Below are 20,858 nucleotides of genomic sequence, written 5' to 3' on the forward strand. Positions count from 1 at the left end.
AGCCAGCTCAAATCGCACAGCTACTATATGTCTGAACTGGATTTTGACTTAGAGAGTCTGGTACCAAAGCCTGATTCCTTTTCAAGTTGAGAAGCTGAGGCTCCTGGGAAACTGAGGCAAATGGCTTTGCATGCAATTACACACTAATGTTCACAAGTACCGCTGAAAGTGTGGGATACTGGTGTTCACCGCTTACCCACCACGCCCTTTCCGGCAAGCTCCAGGCCAGGTAGGGGGCTCTGTGATCTTCCTCCAGACCTGGCTTTCGAGGGCCCCATATTCTAATTCCCTCAGGGAAGCTTAAGGCCTCCTCTCCTTCAATATTTTGGTCACATCTGAAATAAGTGAATTAAGTGCTAGAAATAGTGAAGGGCTGGGGGGTGTTTACTGGAGCTGACCCAGAACCATGTCTCTCAAACCCAACTGGGTGAGTTGGCCATCCTGCCCCTTGCACTGGCGCAGGGCTGACTGGGGCTGTGGGCTGACTGGCCTTGCTTAGCCCACACTCACTTAACCTGCTGGTGCCTTGTCCAGGCTGGCAGCTGGGGGCCTTCCTGGGTTAATGGGGAACAGCACCCTTTTTCAGGAAGTTGGGAGAAGCCATAGTCACTAATGGAGATTAGGCACTAGAACCGGCCAAAGGTCATAAGAACCAGGGAGGCAAGAACACCTCCTGTGGTATAAAAGTGCATCCCACCCAACCATCTGTAGGACTTCTCACTTCAACACACACAAACACAAATGAAAACCCAAATCATAGGAAACAGGAGGCTATATTTTAATAAATCCAAGTCTGGAATCCTAAGCCTCAAATGATTCCTTAGAAAGCTCCAGTGAAAACATACATCTGAGTGAAAACTGATTCACTAATTCCCACATATATTTTTATGTGTCCTGAAGGTTTTATGTTTCCTGAAGGAAAGGGGAAGAGAGAGGGCCAGACTAAACTAAGATAAATAGAGTTGAAGGCTGAGTGAGAGCTAGTGGGACATTTTCAAATGGCACTTGACATCCTCGATGTTGCTACAAAAGGTTTGTTTCTGATTTGCCATCACAGTAACCTAAAACATAGAAAACAAAAGTCATTAGTGACAGAAAGATGGACCAGTGTGTAATGTAAATTATGAATGTCATGATGGCCTCACGGCTCAGCTTCATTCAAGTGCTGCTTTTAAGTTTACAGCTGGATGTGGCTGTGATTCATAATCATCCTCTAGGCTTTTTCGGGCAGCCTTTCGAATTTCTCTGGGGGCCATGGGATCTCCTGTATGAGGTAGTGTTCTTTTTGCCTTAAATTTGCCTCACTGCATTTCAGAAGGTTGGGGGGTGCATACTTCTATTTCAGAAAGTGGGCCTGATCGCAGCCACTCCATTAGTGGTTTTATGGAATGTCCACCATGTCCTGTCCCATGTGCCACCACGGGGGGCCACAAAGGGCTTCAGTGCCACAAAAAAACAACACACATATATACAAAAACATCTCACTTTGCATCCAACTCAGCTACTTACAACAGCTCTTGGGCAACTTTTGTGATCTTTCTTAGCCTCTGTTTTCTCATCGGATAATGAGAATGTGGATAATAAGAGTGTCTATTTCATAAGGTGTCTCTGAGGATTAAACAAGATGTAGGCAAAGGGTTTGGCCTGGAGTCTGGCCGCAGTGAAATCCTTTCCTGGCCCTTCATTTAGGCCACCCCAAGGTGAAACATCAAAATCTTATTGATGAATGTTTTTGGTCTGGGTTGGTATCTGTTTGGTGTAGTTTTCCTCAGCTAGTTAGAAGACCAACAGAAAAGTTCAGATTCATTCTCTTTTTCCTACATTTTAGCATTTCATATTTGGATTTTGAAACCCAGTTTCCCATGGGAATGAGTGTCAATTCAAGTAGACAAGCACACTTTCCTCTAGAATGTTCCTGGTTTTCAAATCAACATCAGATGAGGCTAGTATCTATACAAAGTTCCAGAGACTCTTAAAAGGTGTAAGTGAGGAAGATCAGCTAGTCAATTTGGTTTCACCTTAGCATTTGTCGAAATCATTTTGAACTTGCTATCGCAATGTCTAAGTTTTTATACCAGTGGCTACATTCGCAGCTTAGCTTGTCACTGGGGCCACTGAATCACCAAATAATATTCAGTCAAAATGGGTTTTTGGGCAGAGTAGCCAGAGGCAAATCAAGTGACTACAGACTGGGCTAAGTTATCAGGAAAAAGGAAGAGAGTGTCCCCTGCAGTTCTAATTAATTAAAAGTGCCAGGGTTTTGGAAAAAGGCCTCTGCCCACTCCTCCTGCATCAGCCCGGTGATAAGGCCACTGAAAGATCTGATCAAGAAGAACCAACACTTGGCTCCCAGGGGCTCCCCAGGCTCCGTTTCCTTGTGCATGCAGGTGACATGCATCTCACTGGCAGGCGGACACAAGCTCACTGCCCACCGACGGCTCAGGGAGCGCTGGCCGCGCCTGGCTCCCACCCACCCGTCCGCCCACTCACCGTTGTGCGCAATCAGCCGGTACTGCCGGGCCAGGCACAGCTCCTCCTGCCTCCGCCTCACGATTTTCTGCACTTCCGGAGGCAGGCCGTGGGGCTTGCGGGCAAACACGAAGGAGTAGCTGTCAGCACAGGTGCCGTCGAGGTTCAGGAGGCGGCAGGAGTACTGCACGGCGTAGGTGTCGTAGTCCGTGTCGACGATCCAGTGGTCATCGTCTGCAAGCCAGAAAGCCAGGGCCAATGCCTCCCCTCAGCCGGCAGGGAACCTCGCCGGAACCGAGGGGCCAGCGACCGGTTTCATTTTGTTGGGAGCAGGAGACCACAGAGAACTCGGACAGCTTTTATGAAACTGGGAAAATGGAAAAGGACTTGTTCTCCTTTACAGAAGAAAGTTCCAGAGTTGGGGGAACCTCATTCACATCGATGACTCTCTCTCACCCTGATGATAAATGCAATAGCACCCTTTTAAAGAACCACCAAGAGCGTGGGCCCATCTAAACCATGGACCAGGTCTTTCTGCTGCGTCTTCCCCACCTATCCTCCAACAGTATCTATGCCCCTGTGGCTGTGTGACAGTCACCATCTCACATTATCCCCAACGTCAGGGTGTATCTTTCGAGATGGCCTCTATCAGCTAGTTCCCAGTCATTTCAGGAACCACACTGCCCTCCTGCCTCAGTCCATTGGAGGATCCCACTCGGACGGTCTGGTTCACGGCTCTTCTGGCTCCATCCTAATTCCTCCTTAGTAACCCTGCCCACTTCTCCTAGCAGGCAAAAGAGCAGTCTTTGCTTTGGGGGCACAAGATGCCCACCATCTGTCATCAGATATCTTTTTTCAGAGCTTGTACTTGTCAGAACTCCCCTGATAGAGGCAGAGCTGAGCCCATGAAAAATTTAGAGTATATTTATTCCTAAGACTGAGATGTAAGCCATGAAGAAGAAGCATACACAAAGGCAGGGAAAATGCCAACAAAGGCAGTATGGGAAATAAGAATGTACGCGAAGGATCTGCCACGGAGAAGCAACAATGCTCAGGTTTATCCAAATACCTTATATTTGGTAAAAAGTGCCACACCTCTACTTAACATTCTCATTGACATAACCATGAATAGGGCTTTCTGAGCACTTAATCATGTCAGTCATTGTGTAGACACTTTCCTCTTTTCCCCCCCAGTTCTCACATGAACCCCAAAGTGCACACTATCATCCCCATTTTACAGATGAGGAAAGTGAGGCACAGAGAAACTAAGTAATTCACCCAGGATCCCAAAAAGCAAGGCAGAACTGGGATTCAATCTGACTCTGGAGCCACTTGTGTAAACTACACTACACTGTCTCTAGGCAATATGAAAACTGGAGGCAGAGGGAACAAGAAACAAAGGGGCTTTGCGTCTCCATCTCACGCCCAGGTCATGAAGCAAGAGATCATCTCTGCCCATGTCATGCTCCACACTGGAGGACTGCAGAGGACTCCCCAGCATCAGAAGGTGTGAGGGAGGTCGCTAAGCTAACATTCACCCTAAGTCACCTCTGGCTGTGCCTCTTGGCTCTGAGAATCCCTGGAGTGCCAGCCAGTAGGGGTTCAGCCCAAATCCAGGCCCTGCAGGAGGGCTGCACAGGAGAGGGTGGTGGAGGCCCCTCTTCAGCTCACTCCAGGCCCCCCAGGAAGAGTGAGTCACCCCCACACCTCATAGTCTTTCCCACAGAGAGAGTGTCAGAGGCCATGTGGGGTGCCCGGACACGTGACTGCTCAGTGGTGGCCATGCAGTTATTCAGCAGGCAGGCCAGGAACAGAAGCCAAGCGGCCGCCTGCTGAGCCCCACCCTAACCACCAGCATCCCTCACAGGCTCCTGGGCAGAGTCTTCCTCTTCTCCAAATGAAATCATTTCTTCCCTGGTAATGGGGCTCACTGTGTCTCTGTCACAGGCGCCCCAGCAGCCTACTGCTCAGACACAGAAGCACTCTGCTTTGAAATGTGGCCCTGATTCATGATCCAGGCAGCTATTAGCTCAGCAAATCTGCGGCTTAATTTTCCCCCCCCAGTTGTTGCCAGAATGTGAATTCTAACATAGGAACCAAGTAACTTTCAAAGCTTGGTTTTAGGAAAATTGACTACCGTTCTTGACTTTTAAAAAAGGCCTAAGATGGTTTGGTGTTATCTCCAGGCTCTTTTTGGCTAAATGGTGCTGAGATGAAGAATTTAAACTGTAACAATCCTTACGCAGTTCTCTCTCCTAAGACAAAAGATGAATTGTCTGAGCTCTGCCTGAAAGGGTGAGCTGGGGCCTCCAACCTCCTTACTGCCAGAAGCTGGAGAGCGAGATACCCCAAATATTTCTGGTCAACAACTATCCACACACAGCAGTGCTAGGGAGAGTGGAGACAGAGGCCATATGGCCACTACCATCCCAGGAAGAGGGGTTACACTGCCACTATGTCTACACTGTACCCACACAGACTGGTTTAGAAGTTTTGATTACCAGTCCAAAAATCAATAAAAACAAAAACAAAAACCCCCACTCAGTTAGAGGGAGCCAGCTCAGGCTCACTGTGGTGGGCCTGGAACATGCTCCTTCAGCTCCCTACACCTATATCTTCCAATCACCTAAAATGATTAGAAGCTCCCTGCAGTTCTCAGATCTAACTGTCCAGGTGAGCCAACCAGAGGGTGGCGTGATGCTAGCTCTGACGAGAAACCCAACAGGCCCAGTCAAAGTGTAGTCTGAGGCCTTGGAACCTGCATGATTAGCTGTGCTCCCCTAGGCTGGTCACTTCTCTAATGTGATTTCTTCATTTGGAAAATAAGAGACTTGAACCTGATGCTTTTTGTGGGTCCTATCATCCCATACTCAGACTATCAAGCTATTATTTCATGACTGGGGAGAGAAGTCAGCAGTAATAATATCATACCCTTAGAGAGAACTCATGTCTCAGGCACTGCTCTAAGTGCTTTCTCCACATTAACTCATAGCCTCCTCATAACACAACTCCATGAGTTAGGTGCTATGGTCACCTCCTTTTACAGGTGACAAAACTGAGGCACAGAGGAGATAAGGAACATATCTGAGGTCCCACAGGTAGTGGGTCAAGTTAGGATTTGAACTCAGGCAGTCTAACTTTAACCCTGCATGCTTAACCACTACACTGCACAGCTTCTTTTCTGAAAGGTAACCCAAGAAGGAATTTATCGCTATGCCTTCCATATTGCAGTTATCTCAGTATCACAGCAGTCACTTTCAAGATTTCAATACATTTCTTTTTCTCCAAATGAAATCCTAGATAGAACCTCAATCTACAAAAGGTAAAAGCAGAACTAATCTGGTTTGGTAGGGGGAGGAGGCGGGAAAGGCAGAACCCTAACTGCTCATGGATGGGGTCTTCTCTACCCTCCCCAAATGCAGCACCAACAGAATCCTAGTCCTTCAACAAGTGCATCTCAAAATGCCACAGAGCATTATGGGTTTCTGCTTTCTAAAAATGAGTAATCTTGTACCCCCAGTATTGACTTGTGTAATCCATTATCAGAAAAGTAGGTATTTTATGCTGACTCACTTTAGGAAGATTTGCTGCATCGTTTGTAATAATTATTATTACTTCTAAGGATAAAAGCTTTTCACCCCTTGGAAAATAACAATGCCGTCTGTACAGTATAAATCAGTGCTGAAGCGGCAATTTGATAAAAGATGTGATTTCATCCAATATACAACTTCAGAGGGAGTCATGGTGTGTGTGCCATGTGCAGAGTGAAGGGCCACATAAAGATTATAAAAGTGGGTCAGTGAATTAGGAGTCCCGCTGTTCAGAGCCACCTAATCCTGGCTTAGGAGTTGGAACCCCTGGCTCTCACACTGGCTCTCACAAACTTGTATGACCGTGGGCAAAGCACTAAGTTGTCCTCTAGGCCTCAGTTTATTCATTTGTTTATTGAACCCTTTGCAGGGTTAACTATCTCTAAAATCCCATGATACCCCCCTGGCTTGCATAATTCCCTAAGTATGAAGTAGACTCCAGATTTAAAATTTAAGAGAAATGGAGTAGAGGAGTGGAAAGAGCATACAGATGTTGTGTTCTCAAGACTGGGATGCTCTTCTGAGAGTCCTCAATAATCTCCCTCCCTCCACCTGAGTTTCAGTGCTTGGGAGAAAGGAAAGAGCTCACTGCCACCGTGCCTGGCTCAGAATCTCAACATCAGCAGGCAGGGCACTGGGGGCAGCGGAGCAACCCTATGCCCAATGCTCCCTACATCTTTGGATGAGGGTCTCCCAGCCTCTGCTGGGACCCCAAGTAGTCAAACTGTCTCAGGGATTCAGCCCGAAGAGATAGAGGAAATGCAAAACCAGACTGAGTGGTGATGTGGGCTGGGTCTCGGGGAGGTGGGAGGTGTAAGCTTAGAGAAAGTTACACACCCCAGCACAGTGGCTGGACAGGAAAGTAGCAGGAGGCCACGGAGGAGCTCAAAGGTCCTTTGAGTTGGGCCAGGTTTTTTGAGCTGGGGGTAGGAGAGGTGAGTAGGGGGTTTAGCCACACCCAATCTCATGCCCCTAACCTCAGGGGGCGCAGAGGATTCCTGCCACTTAACAGACCATTTTTCCCCAAGGGGACCACTGGAAAAGAAACCCAGAGATCTGGCCATGTTGTGGCCCTCCTACCACCCAAGGCAGTCCCACTGAGCCGATTACTCACATCCTTTCTGGAGAAAGGACGCTACACCCCAGTACTTCATCTTGAACTTGGCAGGGTCCTCGGTGTCTGTGAAGGTGCCCACCATGTCTGCGCACACGTCCCAATTGCTGCGAAAGCCAAGGGGAGCCTGAGTCAGGCCGGGCAAAGGGCTTCCTCCCGCCATCCCCATCCTGGCGCTCCCTCCTCCCGGGTCAGGCTTTGGCGCCCAGCCCCGGGGACCCTGCAGAGAGCTCTGCCGCCCACAGGCCACTGACTTCAGCAGCCGGACCCGGCCCTTGGCGGTGGCGCTCATCTGGCCGTTCTCGTCCACGGAGAACTCGGCGATGATGTTGTCCTGCAGAAAGAGGCCCTCGGGGTCCTTCTTGGCCATGGCGTACCAGGTCCCGGCGAACTGCGAAGGAGACGGGCGCAGGCTGGGTGTTGCAGTGGCCGCGGGGCGGGGGGCGGGGGCCCGGGGACCCCGGTACCTACTCGCGCCTTGTCGAAGTTCTCCTGGACTCGGAAGCCGCTCACCCGGCAGTCGCGCTCCGCCCGGGCGCTGCCCAGCGCAGCCAGCAGCGCCAGCGCCCACACCCGCTGCATCTCGCCCAGGGATCCTCCCTGCGGGAAACGCGCGTGAGCGCCGGGCCGCGCAGCCCCGGCCCGCCCGCGCCCCCCGGCCCGCCCCGCCCCGCCCCCCGGGCGCTCTCACCGCCGGGGACGCGCGCAGACCCGAGCCGGGCGTCCGGAGGCAGGGAGCCGGAGGCGAGCGCGCCGCGGGGCCGCCCCGCCGCTTTATAGCTCCGGGGGGAGGGGGTCGCGCCGTCGCAAAGGTGCCGGGTGAAAGGCGCGGGGCAGGGCGGGGCGGCACTTGCATAACCCGCCCTGACTCCCGGGCGCCCGCGCGCAGGGAGGGTCCCTCGGCCGGGGCCTCGCCTCCGGGGCGCCCGGGGCGCTGGGGCCGCCGCGCGGGGTGGCCTCGACGGAGCCCGAGCCCCAGGGGCGCTGGCCCAGCCACCCAGCGCCTGTGCCAGCGCCTCCGGCGCCCGGGGCGGCCTCCGGCGGGAACCGTGGCCCCCCAGCGCGGGCCCGCGGGGCTCTGCCCGGTGCGTCGGGCCGGCGGCCGTGCCAGATGGGCCTCCGCCCGCCGAGGCCGCCTGCGAAGGGGCTTGGGATATTGTGGCCAAGTAGTTTTTCATTTTATAAAGGATGTATTTTACTCTCTTTCAGGAGAGTTGTGGTGCCCTCTGGGTCAATATTTGTTCTTTAGTTTCAACATCTTAGAAGCATTAAAAGCCTCCCTGTTAAATATTCCCCAGAAACGCGACCCTGGTCAGGGCGGGCAGCGTGTCGGCGGCCCCGGGGGCGCCTGCTTTGTGGCGCTTCGCCCAAACCGCTGCGAGCGCACCTACCAATCGGTGATGGTGCAGTTTTATTCCAGAGCCGTAGGAGAATATTTTGTTTTCAAAACAGAAAAGGCAGTTGGCTGAATAGTGGACAAGACGGGAGGCAAACACGACTCGATGACCAGCGGCTAGTGGTCAGTTAAGTCTCAGTGCTGTGACTAGTTATGCTGTTCTGACTCCGTGATGGCACAGTTAACCCACCACAGTTTTCTCGAGTTCCTCTAATCCGATCAAAGTAGCCAGAAGATGCAACTTTTGACTAAATGAAAATTAAAGATATGACAGAGAAATACCTTTTCGTATAGCGTTCCTTCCATACAATGCCAGTTGTGTCTCCGTGGCCCAAATTGGAAAGAACTGAGATGAGTTTGGACCATTTTGCTGATGCAAACTAAGAGAGGGTGGGGGGAGAGAAGGTTGGCTGCCAAACACAGAAATAAGGAGTTGATGGTCCTCCAACCCGCCCTTTACAGGACAAAGCATTGGGGTTACTTCTGAGCCCCCTGAGAAGGCAACGGAGTTTTTCTAAGGGGACTAAAGTTTTGCCATCCTGGAGCTGCCTTTTGGGATGCTGATCTTTAGCTGGTTATTAAGAAACAAAGACTCAGAAAAGAACCTTTGACTCTCCTCCTTTCATGCCCAAGAGACTGAGATAGAAAAATCTGCTTCGGGAAGGGAATCCTAGGATGTCACCTTAGCCTAATTTGAATTAAGCATGGTAAATAGAAGGGCGGCAGGCAGGGGCCTGCTAGCCAGATCTCCCTGTCTTTGTTGTTTCTGAGTCGCCTTGGGGGTCTTTCCTTCCACCTATGTTCCTTCTTCCTCAACTACCTAGAAATCACCCATTCTCACTTTTGAAATCTCGGACCCCTATCCCCTATCCAGAATGTCATATATACCCAATGTTGCCTCATTGTCTTTGGCATTTTCATGCTTATTTGAATTCTTTGTGAGCATGTATTAAAATTTTGATTTTTTTCTTGTTAATCTGTCTCTGTTAATTTGATTATTAGTTCAACTAAAAGAACTTAGAAGGTAGGAGGAAAAGTATTATTTTTTAGCCCCCACACTGTAACTCTTTGGACATCTACCTGCCTGTTCAGCTTCCACTTCGCACCTTCACCTCCACACCTGCTCCCATTTGAGCCTCTGGTTTCTCTGGAAAGTCAACGATGATGCATTGAACTCCTTACTGCCCCAGAGCTAGGACAGCTCTGTTTGTGGTCAACTGGTTAACTAGAAGATCTTCTGGTTAGGCCAGTTTTATCACAGGAGGTATAATCCCAACCAACTCAGATGAGGTCTGCTGCAGAGCCACTCCTGCAGGGACCGTGCGTGTGGTCATACGTGTGTTAGTATCTATGCACTGTAGGTGGTAAAGGACTTTATGGCATCTCTCAATCTCCGATCCAACGCTTGGATCCCCTCTGACATTCCAGACTAGAGATCGCCCAGGTTCTCCTCCAACACCTTCATTGATGGAGAGCTCCAGGCTGAGCCCACCTGCCTTTGGACAGTTATTATGCTAGAAAAGTTCACCTAATATCCCCAGCCCTTTCAACCATTCTCCTAGATCATATTCTGGCGGTCCTTGCACACACTGTATATTGAATAAGTGTAGTGGATTTCAATGCATTTTTATAGTGGTCGTTTTTACAGCAACACATTTTCATTTATTTGTTAGATGCTTAAAGGTCAGTGTAAATGTTCCCCCTCCTACTATCTCTCTCTTTTAATGATAAATCATGAACCTTGGTGTCCCAGACATCAGCAAAGAAAAACAGTTTATTTTGGCATTTTCTCTCAAATTTCTTCATGATCACAATACGTGGATACAGGTCAACAGGTCAACTGATGTTTTTAACTTTAGTGCTTTGAAATTTATCTATGTAAAATAAAATTTCAAACATGTATATATAGATAAAATATCAACAGAAAAATGTTCACAGTGATTACCTCTGTGTGATAGAGGTAGGGCCATATAAACGTGTGCATTTTTTTGTTTGTTTCTTTTAATTTGGACCTTTTGTAGTTTCCAACTACATTGAAAACTTTTAATCAGAATATAAAACAGATATTCTCTTTGCAAACACTTGTTTTTCTAGATGCAAAATTATGTTTTCAATTATATTTTATGAATTTCATATAATATACATAAAAGTTCATTTTCTTGCCTTACTTGAGTGACAGACCATGTTTCATTCATCTTGGTATCCACCCACACCAGCTTTCTCATGGGATTCATCAAAAGACTTGCACATAGTAGGTGCTCAATCAATAGATATTGATTTAATTTTTTTTATATTGAAATTAATCATTTTCAGTACGCTTCATAAAATATTTATTTAAAAAAACTGGTCAGAGGTCATTCTTTCTAAAATATAATTTCTCAGGACTTAGTCCTTGTACAGAAGTGGCTAGCCATCCTACTACCAAAAAAATTGCACTCTCCTTCCATAATGCAGAATTTTTGGGAAGAGGCTGATCTGCCAAAGGGCACCTCCCCACTCCTTGCATCTCTATAAGGCCGTAGGCCTAAGTGTTAGTCACTGGAAGGTGGACTAGAGTGCTGTGTGTCACACCCACGCAGGGCTTGTGAAAGCTGCCATCCAATTGTCCTGGCTCTCTCCTTCCTCAGCTGCCCACTGGTGGAGCCTCCATCAGCCTGGAACCCCCAGCAGTGATTAACTTTATGTGAGAAACTTTCACTGGATTAAGCTGCTGAGATTTGGGGGTTACCTGTAGTAACAGATTTAGTGTTACCTTAACTAATGCATCAACAAACAAGTGACTAACTCCTAGGGAATATTGAAAAATGTTTTACCATAATTGAAAGAAGATCTGATACAAGCAATGTATGTCCTTACCATGATAAAAATTAAGCATTTCCAACCAGCTCCCTTTTGTACAGACTGACATTTACATCCACATCCTGAGAGAGAAGAAAAGAAAAATGGAAAAAGAAAAAAATGGGTAGCATTTATCTTCTGACTGCATTTAAAAGATAACAAATTAATTGGTGGAAAAATGGAAAGATTATTCAGCCAACATGTTCAGGTACAAAAAGTCAAAAGAATTTTTTCAGTAAGGTTTTTTTCTAAGTGGTCTCTTTGGTAATTTAAAAACAAAAAAACATATTTAAAATTTTTGTTTTTTCAGTGCCTAGGACTGAACAGCCAGTAAGAGACACAGAGATCTTGTCAGCACAGGCCAGAGACTGCAAGGACTGCTTCGAGGAGGGAAAGAAAGCAGTGGCGACGATGGGACTCAGTCAAGGACAGGAGGGAGGAAGAAGGGTATTTGTGTGCACTAAAAGGCAGGCTTCCAGTATTTCTCTTTAAAACAATCTTTGTCTTTATAAAATGTTCTTCAGTGCTCAAAGTAGTCACCAGTGAGCCCGTTTTCTCACTAGCTTTTTCTAACTGATCAATGGTTGCCTGGAATCGTGTCTCACATTTGTCCCTCCCTTTGTAATTCCCAAGCAACCTTACCCATAGCCAATGCAAATAGCCTTAAAAACTTTATTTATGAATGAACGAATTTCTTTATTGTGGTGGATCTTTTTCTTTTCTGTGTAATAAGATTATTATCACTCTAAAGAGGTAAATTTTCAGTTTGGAGGAATATGTGAAAACAATGGGGTTGCTGTTTTGAAGTAAATGCAAATGTGGGTGTAACAATAACTTTTAGGGTCACTATAACATGTTACGTGTGTTTCTGTTAAGAGAGTATGTGATATGAAGTTTGTAGATTTATTGAAATGTTTTAAAGACCTTGACTAAGGTTGAAATCAGCAGTTAAACATTTAAGGAAAATTGGTTCATGAAACGTGTAGTTTGACTTATGAGTTGCATAATAGTGTTTAAATATTTGGGAAAATGTGCTTAATTGATGTAAAAGCTTAATAAATTGAACATTAAACAAAACTAAGTAGTGGTAAGTGTACTTTCCAGGCCAGAAGTCCCCGAGACATTAAAGATCCTAGCAACAGACAAGACAGATTTTATCCGGTAGATTTAACAGGCTGTACCTTGGAGCAGAAATGCATGAGGTCTGGCTATTACTATTGAAAACAAAACCCAAACTAATACGCTTAGCAGGAAAACTCAGTTAGCAGCTGCATGGGTTGCTTTTTGTGATTATGTCTCTTGATAAGGATTATTATTTACATTGTGGCTTGATTAGGCTTGGATCACAGGCAAATGTTTTACCAGGTTCACCTCTCTAGTAATAAGCCCAAGGTTTGTTCTTTTAAAACACTTCGGAAGTCCAGCTTTCGAACATGAGGGGAATTGAGAAAAAGCAGGCCATGCAACCTGGATAGTCAAAGGGTTTTTCAGAAGAGGAAAAATTAATATTCCACTTTATGTTGTGTTGATGTTAAGCCCTCGCATCTCCCCCAGGGTTCATAAAGTTGCTGTGTAAACAGACACATCCAAGGTTAAGTATTTTCACTTCCTACTGCTGTCTTGAAAAAATGATTCAAGCTGTGAGTTGATGCTAATGTAATATAATTCAGGGATATGTCGATGATGCTTCCTACTGCAGAATCCCAAGTGCAGTTATGTCTGTGGAACTGTCCCTTCGACTTGCCACTCGCCTGGCTGATCTAAGATGCTCGGAGGATTCTCTGAGGACTTACAAGCTAATGAAGCTTAGGGATTTCGTGTCCTGAAGAGCTCTGTAATCCTGTGCCGCCCGAATCCCACTCTAAGCCGGGACCTTCTGCCACATCCCAAGATCACAGGCAGTTTGAAAGCTCTGCCAAGCAACCCTTCTGCTTGACCTTTGGGGTTCCTCTGAGGCGCCACTCAGGGCCTCCTAAGTAACTTGACCGGGGTGTAGCTCTTTCTGAGCCCTCTGCCGCAGGTGGTGCTCAGCTCTTCCTTCCTGAGCAGCAGCCACAGAGCCAGCCACGCCATGGGTGAGATCAGCCCAGAAGCCGTGGAGAGGTACCTGGAGGACAACCCCGGGTTTGCCAAGGAGTACTTCGACAAAAAGCTGCGGACGGCGGCGCTGGGAGGAGCCTCCGAGCACAGCGGGGTGCAGGGCCCCGCCAGCAGGCCCTTCGACGGGCTGTCCCCAAAGGAGGAGGCGGCCCTGTGCCTGGAACTGCTCCAGGCTGTGCAGGAGGAGGCGGGCAGCCCCGAACCCGCAGCGCACTTGGCCCTCCAGAGCCTGGCGCAGCTGCTGCGGGCGGACCGCTGCAGCCTGTTCCTGTGCCGGTCCCGCAACGGCACGCCCGAGGTGGCCTCCAGGCTGCTCGATGTCACCCCGACCTCCAAGTTTGAGGACAACCTGGTGGTTCCTGACAGAGAAGTTGTGTTTCCTTTGGACATTGGGATAGTGGGCTGGGTTGCTCACACGAAGAAAGCCCTTAATGTCCCAGACGTGAAAAAGGTAGGTGGCCTTGTGACAGTGGGGCAGAGATGGGGACTTGGCCGGGTCCTGGAGGGTCAATGGGAAGGAGAGCTGGGGTCCAGGGGGCCATCCTTGTGGCATTGGTTTGGCTCTAATCTGCGGAGTGGGGCCAGCCAGGAAGAGGACCACCCAGGTGCAGGGCTGCCACATTTAGCAAATAAAAAATACCAGATGCTTAGCCCTGGCGGGGCCCATGAGTGGTTAGAGCATGGCCCACACACCAAGGATCGTGGGTTCGATTCCCGGTCAAGGACACCTGCCTGGGTCGTAGGTTCGATCCCCACCCCCAATTGGGGCCCGTGCGGGAAGCAACCAATTGATGTCTCTCTCTCTCTCTCTCCCCCTTCCTTCCCCCACCCATTGCACTCTCTCTAAAAAAATTAATGGAAAAAATATCCTCAGGCTAGGATTAAAAAACAAGATGCCTAGTTCAGTCTGAATTTCAGATAAAAAATAAATAATTTTTTTGTGTAAATTTGGCATTTTATCAGGCAACTTACCTGGGCCAGGTACAGTCCACACCTCCTGGCTTGCACCCCCCCATACCTCTCCCATGCTCCGGGCGTGGTTCCTCCGAACACCCCGCAAGGCAGGCTGCTCCTGGGGGGCTCAGCCAACAGCCAGGCGCCAGGACTCCTGAGCCGATGCCCAGGCCTCTCACCCACTTCTTTGGGATGGATTGGCTCATAAATGGATTCTTTCACCTATAGACCAAATATGCAAAAAGAAAAATAATACCATCTGAAAGTCCAGGTTGAGATCATTAAAAATGTGAAGGTAGGTGATGATTAAGTGCCACTGGCCACCCCAAACCCCCATAACTCGGGTCTATCAAGAATGAATTCCAGTCTGGTAAACGGGACATTTGGACCCTCCTAAGACCAGTATTGCATAAATGGTTACCTTCTTTTAAAAAACAGAACATTTCACTCCTTACCATCGCAATGCTTGTTCATTTAAGGAAAATTATAAACTAAAAAGGAGGAAATGCGAACCACCCATAACCCCTCCACTCGGCAATAACCATAGGCAACAGCCTGCAGTTTCTCCGGGCACCCCGCTTGTTTTGATTTGCTGTTATCGAAAGGGGAGAGGGGGTGACGCTGGCCCAGGGCTGACAGGGCAGCCGCCCTGGGCTTGCTTTCCGTGTGGAGGTTTATTGCCGGCTTGTGAAGGCGGCAGCTGGAGGCCGGAGGCTAATCTCCCTCCTGCCTCCTCAAGCTGATTAGGGGACAGGCCCCCCGGATCCAGAAGTGGGGAGCTGTCACACATTAGCAACACTCCGCAAACAACCCCAGGATGCTCTCGGGCGCAAGGGTTGCCGCTGGGCGCACGGAGCCCTGGGCCCTTTTCCATCCCTCCCTCCGGGGCTCACTGCGGCTGCTTAGGTGCCTAGCCCGAGGCGTGGCAACGGCAAGGCCCTCTGGTCCGCTTAGGAGCCCCCCCAGGGTTTTCCCATGGACCGTGCTTTCGGCAGTCTCCCACTGAGGCCATCTCCAAAATGACCAGGACATCAAAGTCAAGATTTTTTTCTGAAAGGTTTTTTGTTTGTTTGTTTGTTTGTTTTTTAAGAAGAGATGGATAAAATGAATTCTGCTGTAATACTTTACTAGTGAGTCCAGTTCTCCATGTTGAGTAGAAAATGGTAGAATGGAGCTGCTGAAAGATCAGGTGGCCCTGGTTGCTGCTGTCCATGGTGAGCACCCTGCGTGGACAGGGCATTAATGGAGGGGGGTGTCTTGTCTGTCCGCTCTCCCTTTTCCTGAGGACTCCTGGCTGTTATAGGGGGGACAGAGATGTATGTGGAAGACAGACACCCTCCTGAGCTCAGGGGAGAGTGTTCTTCATTTTTATTTTTTTCTCCAAGAGTGCTGTTTTCAACTTTTGATGCACATTAAAATCAAATTGGGGTCTCTTTAAGAATACTGATGTCTGAGACTCTCGGTAGACCAATTGCATAGACTCTCGGTGGTTGAGATGCAGGCACTAGTATTTTTAAAAAGCCCCCAGGTGGTTCTAATATGCAGCCACCGATGAAAGCACTTGTCTCTTGGGTGAGCAGATGCAAGAGGAGGAAGTGAATTTCAAGTCAGCTGTGGAACAGGAGATGGAAAGGGCTCTTGGAGTCGTCAGTCCGACTCTGTCCTTGGGCAGACAGGAGGTTGGGGTCACGGCAGCTGTGTCTCTCCCAGAGTCCGTGGTCTGGTCAGTGGACAAAACGGGCGGAAAGAGAATCGAGGCCTCGCTCTGTCCAGTGCCTCTTCCACCCTCGCCAAGACACGTCTTTGCCCTTTTCTTTCTTTCTTTCTTTCTTTCTTTCTTTCTTTCTTTCTTTCTTTCTTTCTTTCTTTCTTTCTTTCTTTCTTTCTTTCTTTCTTTCTTTCTTTCTTTCTTTCTTTCTTTCTTTTCTCTTTAATTACTTAAAAAAATTATTTTTCAATTACAGTTGACATTCAATATTATTTTGTATTAGTTTCAGGTGTACAGCATAGTAGTTAGACAATTACATAATTTATGAAGTGATCCCCCTGATAGTTCCAGTACCCATCTGGCACCATACATAAGTATTACAATATTATTGACTATATTCCCTACGCTGCACTTTACATCACTGTGACTATTTTGTAACTACCAACCTGTACTTCTTAATTCCTTTATTTTTTTTCACATAGTCTCCCAACATCCCCTCCCCTCTGACAGCCATCAATCTGTTCTCCGCAGTTTCGCCACATTTCAGTGGCTGTAACAAAACCTGCAAAGAGAAAAATGATGGAAACTGGTGTTTTTAATGAAATTTCTATTAATTTTTCACCTTCTCAGTACACTTGGCAATTTGTCAAGCTTTTCTCATTCTCAATCTCACTTGATTCTGGCAGTGACCCTGCGGGGAAGGCATTTTTTCCACGTTGTTTATGTAAGAATCTTCTCAGCAGGATGTGGTGGGTCTGGGACTGTAACTCAGCCTTCGGAGGCCTCCCTCTTCTACTGCACTGCTGACCACACACGACTTCTCTCTGGTTGGCACTGTGGGCACAGGTGAGAGAAGGACTTCTCACACCTACACAAAGGCAGAACCAGATACTCTTGACCTCGGGGGTCCACAAAGGTTATAAGAGGGAAGCCACATGGTGTAGGGTGACAGCTTTGGCATCAGACAGACCTGGGTGCATACCCAGGTCTCAGACAAGGTAACAGTGAGATGGATTGAGTTTCTGCACCTGAGAAATGGAGGTAACCAATTGTACACATTAAATGGATATAAAGTGCCTGATTCTTGGTAGGTGCTCAATAAATGACAGCTATGACAATACTATTTTTATGCCAAAAGGCATTTGGGGGTTGGGTGTGGGTGGCCAAATCTGGGTCAATGGTTATTGTCTGTTTTTAAAGCAGGTTAAAGGGAGGAAAACTTTGGATAACAGGAAGCTGAGAGATATTCTTCTCAAGTTAATCATTTCTTTTTCTGTTGGGAAAGCTGTTGATTAATTCTATAGATGGGCGGTTCTCATTCTGACTGTGGTTAAAAGAAAGCCATGGAGAAGCCCTACATTTTCAATGATTAACAGGGTGCTTACAGCTCCCTTTCCTCCCTCCTCTCTTCCTTCTCTTTGCTCTTTCTGACTCCTGATCTCAAGGGATAATGGTATTTAATCAGAATTTATCAATGCTACGACTGGCTGAGGGACCCAGGTGGCCTGCTGTTCTAAACAATGTTCTTTCCAGCTGCTTTTAGTGGCTGCTTTGAAGAGGACCATCAAGGGGAGTTTGTGAATTTGAGAAACACAGAATTTACTCACACAAACTTCAGTAAGGATTGTTTGAGCTAGTGAAAAGAAAAAGCAGAAAGCCTCCTATGGCCTACCCTGTAATTTGATGGATGATTTTATCCAGGGATTTCAGATACAACAATAAGCAAGCATTCTACTTTCAAACTTATAAGCCATCTTCTCAGAGCAGCCCATTGAACTCGAGAGCATTTTCTTGTGTGTAGAATCTAGGATGAAACAGCAGCAAGCGCTGAGGCTGCAGAATGAAGCGTTAGCCAGGAGCTGCCAACTCCACCCCATGGTGCATGTTTCTGGTATTTTGATGACCCCTTCAGTGCCCAGGATCACTGTGTAAGGGAAGGCGATCATGATCTGTGATGGGTGAGGCTTAGGAGGAAAACAGGACGGGAGCTGGCCTGGCCAAGCAGTGGATTAAGAGAAAGAACCTGAGAATGACGATGCTACGGGAGGCAGAGAGAAGCAACAGGTGAAGCAGTCAGGAGAGCAATGTGGCCCTTGATGGTATGGGGCAGTGCTGGCCCTCAGAAGCACGGTCCTGAGGGGGGGAGGGGAGGTAACATCAGCCTCTGATTTCTTCACTGATTAGAACTGGTTAGAAAATCTAAAGCTAGAAGCAAAATGGTAATTGTAGAAGAATGATATTTCATTCAGGGAGACCCCCAAAAGTTACAGGTTCCTCTTCCTAGTACTTTTTGAACACTCACTATGCCAGACACTTCGCTAAGTGTTCTACCAGTACTATGTTATTCTACCATAACCATTTTTTTTATTATTGATTTTCAGAGAGAGAGGAAGGGAGAGAGAGAAACATCAATGTGAGAAAGAAACATTGATCGGTTGCCTCCTGCATGCCCCCTACCAGAGATCGAGCCCCAAACCAAGGCATGTGCCCTGACCAAGACTCAAGCAGGCAACCTTTCGGTGCATGGGAGGAAACCCAACCAACTGAGGCGCACAGGCCTGGGCTGTTATTCTCTCTTCATGGCAGGGACTCCAGAGAGTAGATAACATCATTATCACCATTTTCAGATTAGGAAACAAAGACGTAGAGGGTAAGTAGCATGCCCAGGATCACACAGCCGCTGGTAGGCTGGGGCCTGGTTTCAGCCAAGAAAGTCTGACTCCAGAGGCTTCTTTACCATTATGGGATGTTGCCTCCTGAATACATAGTGGTTTGTGTGGTTCCACTTTGGGAGAGGTAGGTATGGAAGAGATCTGGGGTGAGGGACTGCATGTGCCCCCCTTAGCATCTCACATTTTCTTTGTGAAGGGTCCCATTTTTGGGGATTCTCCACAGGAGTGATTCACCCACTAAAAGTACAGACTCCTGGGGAAGACAGGCTCCACTTTAGATTAAGGTCGATGGGTCTGTTGTGGTTTGTCTGCAGGTGATTCTGAGGCACAGCCAGGGACTGCTGCTCTGAGCTGAGCTGAGCTGTGAGCTCTGTGGATCAAGCAGCCCTTGTTCCCTGTTGGAAATTCTGGCCCAGAAATTACACACCAGTGGACTCTCACCTTTTTACTTTGGGAAACTGAACAGAGTCCAGTCTCCAAGGTCTGTGCTGCTTTCAGAAGCACCAACAACATTAGGAAATGAAAATAATACAACTTGTTATGCAACACCACATTAATTTTGACCCATGAGTCTCAGAATTAGGCTGTAAGGTCAGTTCCAATTGAAGAAGCCTCACATTCAAGGAGGAGACAGTAAGGACCATGGAAGGCTGAGTCTATGCCCATGCAGAGTTGGTATTCCTCTCAATTGTAGCTAATAAGATAAGCATCCTTGACCTTCTCAAGCCCCTCGTTTGTGCACCTCTCCAAACTCATCTCTCTGCTCTTTCTATAGTTAGTGTATTAGAATCATCTCTTGTATCTACCACATAAGGCTTGTATCTGGGAAGATCCACTTCCTATCTCCTAAAGAGAGAGAAAAATATATGAATGAAAGACACTAGCCTGGCAGAACAATAATGACTGGTAAGGATCTGGTGCTGGTAAGAGGGTGATCCCCTCACACATGACCAGTGGAAGTAAGGATTCCAGCCTTTTGTAAAAGTAATCTGTGTAAATAAAAACTGCCATACACCTGGTGACCCAGCAAAAGGGATTTCCACTGTGGGAAGCTCATACACATAAAAGTAGGCATGATGCATGCAGCATTGTTTGCAGTGGAGAAAACTACCAAACAGACGGACTCAGTAGAGGACGGTTGAGGGGACCATGGAGCTCCCACACTGTGGAGCTATGTGCAAGAATCTAGGAGGTAAATTCACATCCATATGCACTGTTCTGGAGGGACATCCATAAAATACTGTTATGTGATGAAAGTATTATATAAAATTAGAAAGGAAAATTTTATAAAAAACAGAAAAGAAAAACCTTTGTCTAAGCATAGAGCAGGGCATAGAGGAGACATACCAAGCAGTTAACACCAGTTTCCTAGTAGGCAAGATTATAAGTTTGGGGGAATACTAATTTTTTTCTTTATGTTATGATGTACTAGGTCTCTGCTTTCAACTGCACATTTTACTTTGTAATGAAAAGGAAGAACTCTTTGAAATATACCTGTAGCCCCAGCTGTGCTCTCCTTCCCGGCACACACTTTCTGTTTACTGTCACCCTCTGTCTTTCCCTCCCTTCCTCTTGGCACCTTCTTTCCACTTGGCTGTGACATCACCTCTTTTCTCCTGGCCCAACCTCAGCCTAACCTAGACAGGCCACAGCTCAGCTGGAGAATGCTCACTCTGAAGTGGGCAATTTCATTCTTTGCAATCATAAGATGGGGGAGGGGGTGTTTGCTCACAACCACTGTGCTGGGGCCTTGGTTCCCTGTCGATAGAATTTGGACTAGATGGAAGGACTTGCTGCCATTTCTAGATCTACGCTCCAAGGTTCTCTGCTGCTTGGCAAACATGTGTGTGTGTTTCAGAACAGCCACTTTTCTGACTTCATGGACAAACAAACCGGGTATGTCACTAGGAACCTGCTGGCAACCCCGATCGTGATGGGCCAGGAGGCCCTGGCTGTGGTTATGGCAGTCAACAAAGTAAATGCGCCCGAGTTTTCCACGCAGGATGAAGAGGTAATG

General features: G+C 47.7%; 2 protein-coding genes across 4 annotated transcripts in view; one reads left to right on the forward strand and one right to left on the reverse strand.

Annotated features, from left to right (window-relative positions):
• Nucleotides 1–765: 765 nt before the first annotated feature.
• RBP4 (retinol binding protein 4) lies at nucleotides 766–14,500 on the reverse strand. The gene is made up of 6 exons (XM_016220716.2): nucleotides 14,480–14,500; nucleotides 7,645–7,773; nucleotides 7,428–7,564; nucleotides 7,174–7,280; nucleotides 2,491–2,703; nucleotides 766–1,061 (listed from the first exon to the last, which is right to left on the reverse strand). The coding sequence occupies exons 2-6, from the start codon at nucleotides 7,753–7,755 to the stop codon at nucleotides 1,024–1,026; spliced, it is 606 nt and encodes a 201-aa protein (XP_016076202.2). The 5' UTR covers nucleotides 7,756–7,773; nucleotides 14,480–14,500; the 3' UTR covers nucleotides 766–1,023.
• Nucleotides 13,479–20,858, forward strand: part of PDE6C (phosphodiesterase 6C) — a 30,604-nt gene continuing 23,224 nt past the window's right edge. For 2 of the 3 annotated variants that reach the window (XM_016220746.2, XM_087824149.1), the window contains exons 1-2: nucleotides 13,479–13,958; nucleotides 20,700–20,852. In XM_016220746.2, coding sequence (XP_016076232.2) covers nucleotides 13,479–13,958; nucleotides 20,700–20,852 — 633 coding nt within the window. Of the gene's footprint in view, nucleotides 13,959–20,525; nucleotides 20,853–20,858 lie in introns of those variants that run through there. The other variant, XM_087824150.1, reaches the window with a different exon arrangement.

Source organism: Miniopterus natalensis, chromosome 14, assembly GCF_054644295.1.
Source record: "Miniopterus natalensis isolate mMinNat1 chromosome 14, mMinNat1.hap1, whole genome shotgun sequence".
Classification (NCBI taxonomy): Eukaryota; Metazoa; Chordata; class Mammalia; order Chiroptera; family Miniopteridae; genus Miniopterus; species Miniopterus natalensis.

Coding starts and splice junctions, on each gene's coding strand:
- RBP4 (XM_016220716.2), bottom strand. CDS start 7,755: ATGCAGCGGGTGTGGGCGCTGGCGCTGCTGGCTGCGCTGGGCAGCGCC. Junction 2,704..7,173: donor GTCCTTTCTCCAGAAAGGAT/GTGAGTAATCGG, acceptor TCTGGCTTGCAG/ACGATGACCACTGGATCGTC. Junction 1,062..2,490: donor CCGGCTGATTGCGCACAACG/GTGAGTGGGCGG, acceptor TCTATGTTTTAG/GTTACTGTGATGGCAAATCA.